Source organism: Protomyctophum parallelum (assembly GCF_964188405.1).
Source record: "Protomyctophum parallelum genome assembly, chromosome: 1".
Lineage (NCBI taxonomy): Eukaryota > Metazoa > Chordata > Actinopteri > Myctophiformes > Myctophidae > Protomyctophum > Protomyctophum parallelum.
In genome coordinates, this window is record NC_139697.1 from 45,072,870 (window position 1) to 45,081,814 (window position 8,945).

General features: G+C 45.2%; 1 protein-coding gene across 1 annotated transcript; it reads left to right on the plus strand.

The window, feature by feature from the left end:
* Positions 1-510: 510 nt before the first annotated feature.
* On the plus strand, positions 511-8,509 carry LOC310872395 (uncharacterized protein; the record flags this gene model as incomplete). Its single annotated transcript, XM_083784246.1, has 8 exons — positions 511-538; positions 680-729; positions 1,112-1,326; positions 2,779-3,014; positions 5,717-5,839; positions 6,400-6,541; positions 7,786-7,818; positions 8,265-8,509. The coding sequence occupies exons 1-8, from the start codon at positions 530-532 to the stop codon at positions 8,507-8,509; spliced, it is 1,053 nt and encodes a 350-aa protein (XP_083640372.1). The 5' UTR covers positions 511-529.
* Positions 8,510-8,945: the final 436 nt, after the last annotated feature.

Consider the following 8,945-nt stretch of genomic DNA (forward strand, 5'->3'; position numbering starts at 1 on the left):
AGGACAGAACCCTCTAGACTCCATCATTCCAACATGGACACAGTGAGGACAGAACCCTCTAGACTCCATCATTCCAACATGGACATAGTGAGGACAGAACCCTCTAGACTCCATCATTCCAACATGGACACAGTGAGGACAGAACCCTCTAGATCATTCCAACATGGACATAGTGAGGACAGAACCCTCTAGACTCCATCATTCCAACATGGACACAGTGAGGACAGAACCCTAGTCTAGACTCCATCATTCCAACATGGACATAGTGAGGACAGAACCCTCTAGACTCCATCATTCCAACATGGACACAGTGAGGACAGAACCCTAGTCTAGACTCCATCATTCCAACATGGACATAGTGAGGACAGAACCCTCTAGACTCCATCATTCCAACATGGACACAGTGAGGACAGAACCCTCTAGACTCCATCATTCCAACATGGACACAGTGAGGACAGAACCCTCTAGACTCCATCATTCCAACATGGACATAGTGAGGACAGAACCCTCTAGACTCCATCATTCCAACATGGACACAGTGAGGACAGAACCCTCTAGACTCCATCATTCCAACATGGACATAGTGAGGACAGAACCCTCTGCTCTGCACAATAATCACAGTGACTGAACATCAGGAAAGACACTGATCGTTTCCTGTCTGCTTTGTTGTGTCTTTCAGAGCCATTTTGAACCCAGTGTGCACGCAGAGCAGTCGACCAATCAGTACAGGTGAGTTATCCTAGTCAACCAATCAGTACAGGTCAGTTATCCTAAACACAGGACAGTCAACCAGTGTATTTTGGCAGCAAATTTCTATTTTAGTTTGAGTCACATTTTAGTCACCTGGAATGTCTTAGTGTTAGTCTAGTTTTAGTCGACTAAATGTCATAAGATTTTAGTCGACTAAAGTGTATTTTGAACTTGTGAAATGGGTCATTCTGCAATAAGAGTACTTTTACTTTTAGTACTTTAAGTATATTTTTATGCCAATACTTTTGTACTCTACTCACTCGAGTACATTTTGAATACGGGACTTCTACTTGTAACGGAGTATGTCTACATTGCAGTATTTATACTTTTACTTAGTACTTTTTTTCACCACCGGTCACAGGTTCAAGTTCGCCAGGTCCGGGCTGTTCCAGTGCAGCGAGACAGCGTTGGTGTTTGAAACGACAGGCGAAGGAGAGGTCCTCTACAGGACTGTTCAGTGGGAGGAGAGATGGTTCCAGCCAACAGGAAGGACTCCTGCAGGTCCTCTGTTTGACATCCAGTGTCCTCAGAAGTCTGTCTGCCAGCTACACCTGCCACACTGTGACATCACACCTGGTGAGTCAGCTACACCTGCCACACTGTGTCATCACACCTGGTGAGTCAACTACACCTGCCACACTGTGTCATCACACCTGGTGAGTCAGCTACACCTGCCACACTGTGACATCACACCTGGTGAGTCAGCTACACCTGCCACACTGTGACATCACACCTGGTGAGTCAGCTACACCTGCCACACTGTGACATCACACCTGGTGAGTCAGCTACACCTGCCACACTGTGACATCACACCTGGTGAGTCAGCTACACCTGCCACACTGTGACATCACACCTGGTGAGTCAGCTACACCTGCCACACTGTGTGACATCACACCTGGTGAGTCAGCTACACCTGCCACACTGTGACATCACACCTGGTGAGTCAGCTACACCTGCCACACTGACATCACACCTGGTGAGTTAGCTACACCTGCCACACTGTGACATCATACCTGGTGAGTTAGCTACACCTGCCACACTGTGACATCACACCTGGTGAGTCAGCTACACCTGCCACACTGTGACATCACACCTGGTGAGTCAGCTAGACCTGCCCCACTGTGACATCACACCTGGTGAGTCAGCTACACCTGCCACACTGTGACATCACACCTGGTGAGTTAGCTACACCTGCCACACTGTGACATCACACCTGGTGAGATAGCTACACCTGCCACACTGTGACATCACACCTGGTGAGTCAGCTACACCTGCCACACTGTGACATCACACCTGGTGAGTCAGCTAGACCTGCCCCACTGTGACATCACACCTGGTGAGTCAGCTACACCTGCCACACTGTGACATCACACCTGGTGAGTCAGCTACACCTGCCACACTGTGAGTCACTGTTGAGACTTGGATGGTCAGAGCGGCGTGATTACATACAAAGTCAATGCAAAGACCAGAAGTTGTGCGGACGGGCATGGCGCGAACAAAGCTAACAGCCACCTGGTGTCTATATCTATATCTAGATTTAAATGTTCCAGTTCATAGCCTACTGCAGGCCTGGTTGACTATAGAAGATTTAAATGTTCCTGTTCATAGCCTACTGCAGGCCTGGTTGACTATAGAAGATTTAAATGTTCCAGTTCATAGCCTACTGCAGGCCTGGTTGACTATAGAAGATTGAAATGTCCCAGTTCATAGCCTACTGCAGGCCTGGTTGACTATATATAGATTTAAATGTTCCAGTTCATAGCCTACTGCAGGCCTGGTTGACTATAGATTGAAATGTTCCAGTTCATAGCCTACTGCAGGCCTGGTTGACTATAGATTGAAATGTTCCAGTTCATAGCCTACTGAAGGCCTGGTTGACTATATATTTACTATATATATATATATACCCTCCGCTAAGCCCCACCCACTGTGGGTGGGGCTTAGCGGAGGGTGAATTGGTTTAGACATTGTGTTCAGATTTGGTTTACATGGAGTGGAATCTATAACTTTATGTTATTTCCCCCACAGGTGATCTGTCCGTGGCCCACATCACAGACGAGGGTCTGGAACTCTTACAACCGCAGAGAGTGACCCAGACTCATGTGGTTGTAAATGTGAACCATCTGTCTCTCTTTGGGATCCTGGAAAGAGTCTGGAGCTACTTTCAACAGAAACGTGCTCAGGTGTTGCTGTTCCGTCAAGAGTCACCGATACGGAGGACGATGAGTGTGTTACTGCTGCCCAGTAATGTGCCTTACAGAGAGGTAAATATATCTGTTAAGTAATGTGTCTTACAGAGAGGTAAATATATCTGTTAAGTAATGTGTCTTACAGAGAGGTAAATATATCTGTTAATTAATGTGTCTTACAGAGAGGTAAAATATATCTGTTGAAGCTGCTATAGCAATAATATGTCAACATTGTAATTACTTTTTGTGGGGGGATTTTTGTGGGGGATTCAGACAGCCAGCAAGGGGGGGGGGGGGGATTCAGACAGCCAGCAGTGGGAATTATTAATTATGTTTTTGCTATTTTGGAATTGGAATCCTGAAAAGTATTTTTGACTAAAGCCGGTCATGTTTGCATGATTGGAATTATAACAGAAATTAAATAAATACTATATCAGTATTCTGATATTAACCTGAGGGCCACATTAAGTGAAGATTGGGGCTGCATGTGGTCCCCGGGCCGCCAGTTGATATTAACCTGAGGGCCACATTAAGTGAAGATGGGGGCCGCATGTGGCCCCCGGGGCCACCAGTTGCTCATGTATGGGATACAGTGAAAGGCAAGCACGTTGATTTATTTATTCATTTATTTATATTTCTAACTCCATTACACCTATTCAACACCACGCCCAGATAACAATACATACATACAAATAAATCATTTGCAACCCATCTAGTCCAGACTCTAGACAAGGACAAGTCCCTTTACCCAACCCATCTAGTCCAGACTCTAGACAAGAACAAGTCCCTTTATAACCCATCTAGTCCAGACTCTAGACAAGGACAAGTCCCTTTATAACCCATCTAGTCCAGACTCTAGACAAGGACAAGTCCCTTTACCTAACCCATCTAATCCAGACTCTAGACAAGGACAAGTCCCTTTACCTAACCCATCTAATCCAGACTCTAGACAAGGACAAGTCCCTTTATAACCCATCTAGTCCAGACTCTAGACAAGGACAAGTCCCTTTACCTAACCCATCTAATCCAGACTCTAGACAAGGACAAGTCCCTTTACCTAACCCATCTAATCCAGACTCTAGACAAGGACAAGTCCCTTTATAACCCATCTAGTCCAGACTCTAGACAAGGACAAGTCCCTTTATAACCCATCTAGTCCAGACTCTAGACAAGGACAAGTCCCTTTATAACCCATCTAGTCCAGACTCTAGACAAGGACAAGTCCCTTTATAACCCATCTAATCCAGACTCTAGACAAGGACAAGTCCCTTTACCCAACCCATCTAGTCCAGACTCTAGACAAGGACAAGTCCCTTTACCCAACCCATCTAGTCCAGACTCTAGACAAGGACAAGTCCCTTTATAACCCATCTAGTCCAGACTCTAGACAAGGACAAGTCCCTTTATAACCCATCTAGTCCAGACTCTAGACAAGGACAAGTCCCTTTATAACCCATCTAATCCAGACTCTAGACAAGGACAAGTCCCTTTACCCAACCCATCTAGTCCAGACTCTAGACAAGGACAAGTCCCTTTATAACCCATCTAGTCCAGACTCTAGACAAGGACAAGTCCCTTTATAACCCATCTAGTCCAGACTCTAGACAAGGACAAGTCCCTTTATAACCCATCTAGTCCAGACTCTAGACAAGGACAAGTCCCTTTATAACCCATCTAGTCCAGACTCTAGACAAGGACAAGTCCCTTTATAACCCATCTAGTCCAGACTCTAGACAAGGACAAGTCCCTTTACCTAACCCATCTAGTCCAGACTCTAGACAAGGACAACCCATCTAGTCCAGACTCTAGACAAGGACAAGTCCCTTTATAACCCATCTAGTCCAGACTCTAGACAAGGACAAGTCCCTTTTAGTCCATAAATGTAAGCAACAATAACAACATTATCAAAACACTTAACACTTCATATTTTATATATTATATCTTCTTCCCAAAAGGACTTTCAAACTAGGAAGGGTATGGCCTGGTCAGCCTGCAATGACATGCATAAGATCTGGTCATCCCAGCTTAGTAAGATGTTAAAATATTTAGGACGACCGTCGAGCCGATTCTACTCTATGGCTCCGAGACATGGACACTTTCAAAGAAACTAGAGAAACGGTTGGATGGCACTTACACCCGCCTTCTGTGGTCGAAAGATTATGATAATTCTTGAACTTTGTTATACAGTCAAAATGATTTTCCTTGGATCATTACAGAATGAAATAGATATTTTAGAAAGCAAATCTGTTCTGAAACATTGATGTTCTATTCAATAAAGAGTGTTACCTTCACAAAAGGGTCTTTTCTGAGCTTCTGTTGCTGTCGGAGTGAACACTTATTAGCCCGTGGAACCCCATGAGAGAAGATGTGCCAGGGACCCCCATGAGAGAAGATGTGCCAGGGACCCCCATGAGAGAAGATGTGTACGGCTCTAGCAGTGATTCTCAACCCGTTTAATTTCAAGGACCCCCAGTTTGACATGCATTAGTCTACGGACCCCCATTTAATGGCATTTCTATCTCTGGGACCCCCAATTTGTATTGTAAAACCAATGTTAATTTAACTCTGAGAGTGTACAAATGGAACCAAATGGACCCGTTAGGGTGCATTTGGTTCCATTTGTACACTCTGGAACTCCCTCAAGGACCCAACTTTGGGAAACTCTGCCTACCTAAATACCGGCCATTATGAATGAACCATCTGATCAAACTGTGTTGGTCATTATAGGTGAAAGTATGAATGAACCATCTGATCAAACTGTGTTGGTGTCATTATAGGTGAAGGTAGTTCATGAAAACAAGCAACGCATCGAGCCGGTCACCGCCAACTGTGTTCTCATCCCAGACCAACGCTACAGTCTGTCAGTGCTGCAGTGTCCTTCACAGAAAGTACAACCTAAGGTACGTATTAAACCTAAGGTCTGTCAGTGTGTCCTTCACAGAAAGTACAACCTGAGGTACATATTAGACCTACGTTGTCTGTTTATTGTATGGTAAAACTGCAGTGTGAGTCAAGGAAACTGTTATTTTCACTCCTTCGCCACTACTAACATTATTACTAGTATAACCACTACAAAATAAATGTATTCTCTCAGGCTTATGGCATGTAGTTTTTGATTGTTGTTGGTACATTTTGTAAAGCGTCCTTGGGTTCATGAAAACTGCAATATAAATTCAAGCTATTATTATTATTATTATTATTATTATTATTACAACTCTACTACCAATACTAATATTATTACTGCTGCTACAATCACTACATAGCAGGCACTACTACCAATACTACCATTAGGATACAACTATAATCACTACTGTATCACTACTACCATTAGGATACAACTATAATCACTACTGTATCACTACTACCATTAGTATACAACTATAATCACTACTGTATCACTACCACCATTAGTATACAACTATAATCACTACTGTAGCACTAAAAAGGTCTCTGTTTTCAGGCTGCACCTTATTTTGAAGACTATGGACCAAATTACCATCCAACGTTCCTGGTGTCTATGGATGTCAATGCAGAAAACTTCTCAATGGAATTACTGAGCCCCGACTCTGGACCGGTCTGGCAGCAAGACATTACCCTGGAAGGTAAAGTTATGGACTTTCATTCAACCTTGGGATGTAGCAAGCCGGTCTCACCCAAATACGGTGAAATAGCACAGATTGGCAATTCAAATATACACACCTAGAAAACCCCCAAATCCGTACATATTACACTGACACTGAAATGCTCCACATAGGGGCCCCTCCGTCAGCCGTCTCTATGCTCCTCATAGGGGCCCCTATCTCCACATAGGGGCCCCTCCACATAGGGGCCCCTCCGTCAGCCGTCTCTACCCAACCTGAGCCACGAGGGACACCCATAGAGGTATAGAGGGAGGGCAGAATCCATTCTGTGGGTCGCCGTCCGGTCGTTTTTTTTTTTTGTACTGGCCAACGGGCCGACCGGTGCGAGAGGTCGGCCGGTCCGTGGATAGGTCGGCCGGTCGTTTGATATGTCGGCCGGTATATGTATAACCTTGAGACCCCCAAAGACCTCCCCGGGGGGGCGACACGATTCCAACGAGCCCACCCCCATCCAAAACGGTTGAGAAATGGCCGAATGGCCGACATATCCACGGACCGGCCGACATACGTATCAAACGACCGGCCGACATATCCACGGACCAGCCGACGTATGGCACCAGCCGGTCTGTAGGCCGGTACAAATGGATTCTGCCCTTGCTGGAGGTATAGAAGGATACAGCCCCGCCCCCCGAGCCATTCATTTCAATGGAAGTTGCTCAGTGGTGTTTTGAAGCACCCGGAAGACTGCCGGAAGTACCGTTATAACTCAACGGCTCCAATGAGCGGAAGTTAAGCCCGGGATGACGCACCGTTACGCACATGACGTCACCGAACGTCACGCCCACTTCCATGGAACGTGCTGCAGTTCCACTTTTCGCCAGTAGGTCGTGGCAGCGTCAACGTTGGATTAGCCTTACTGGGGGCTTGGGGACGCTACCGAGCACGCTGAAGCGCGCCAGTTGTCGCGTGGAACTTTGTGTAGTTCGGTAGAGCCGACTCAGCCCCGGTCGAGTTGCAACCCAATCGTAAATCATGTCAAACCCGATCTCACTCTCCCTCTGCCTCACGCGGTGAAATAGCAATCTGTCGCGGTCAAAACAGTAGTAGTGTAATATGTAGGGATTGTGGGGGTTTATGTATAGGGACTTACCAGTCCGTGCTATTTCACCGTGGTGAGATGGGCCTCGATGGTTCGTTTCTGTTCATAAGTTGAACACTTTTATTTCTTGCAGCACAATCTACAGGAGCAGCTGCTTCCATACCAGCACAATCTACAGGAGCGGCTGCTTCCATACCAGGTGAGTCTCTAGCTTGTAGATCTGTTGTTACTTCCATACCAGGTGAGTCTCTAGCTTGTAGATCTGTTGTTACAGCTACTTCCAGACCAGGTGAGTCTCTAGCTTGTAGATCTGTTGTTACAGCTACTTCCAGACCAGGTGAGTCTCTAGCTTGTAGATCTGTTGTTACTTTGGATGTTTTAGCGTGACGCTGTAGTGGGGTCATGTAGGACGTTAATTCATGAACAAACACGTTTAAATAAGGAGATAAGAGATTTCTGCAGCAACGATCTATAACGATATCTATAACGCACACACACTGTGTGAATATATATACTACCAGCACAAACTATCACTTTACTGCAATTTTTAGAATAAGAATTGTTAGCTCCTATATGGCACTTTCCATTTTAAAACAATGTCAAATGAAAACCAACAACTCAACGTTCAATCCTCCTTAACTTCAGCGAAACACTTTGTGGACCAACATCTGTGTTCCCTGGTGAGGAATGTGAGGAATGTGGGTCCCATCCTAGATGTACTCGTTCAGAACGACATCATCGACAATGAGGGCTGCAGCATTGTGCAGTCCAAGCCCACCACTCAGGGCCAGATGAGGGCAATCTATGCTCTCCTGACCTCCAGCAGAGGCAGAGACACTTTGTACAAAGCTCTCCAGGAAAACGAGCCTTCTCTCCTTGAAGATCTGTAAGTCATTTGCATTTAATTAACCCATTTTGGGGCGGGGCGGGAACCCCTTGTGGTGTTTTAAAGCATTATGTTACTGTATACTTTAGCTGTTGAAAAATGGCAGATCTACAAGCTACGAACTTGTAGGTCTTTTTTTTTTAATCGTGAGAATGTGCCTCGAATCTTTGAATATATATTATTACAGAGTGAACATTTTAACTTCTGGGGAGGTCCCTGGAACAACATATTATTTTCAGATGGGGGTCGATGGCCAATTATATATAATTGTTGGGGTCCTTGAAATGAAATATTGAGCACCACTGATACAGAAACATTTGTTGTTTTTGTTTACAAGTTACAAGAGAATGGAGCTTTTCGGGCCGTGTTATTTGAATCATTATAATTCATCCTCTTGATTCCCAAGAGCCCAACACTTTCATTCCAATGTCTACAGATTA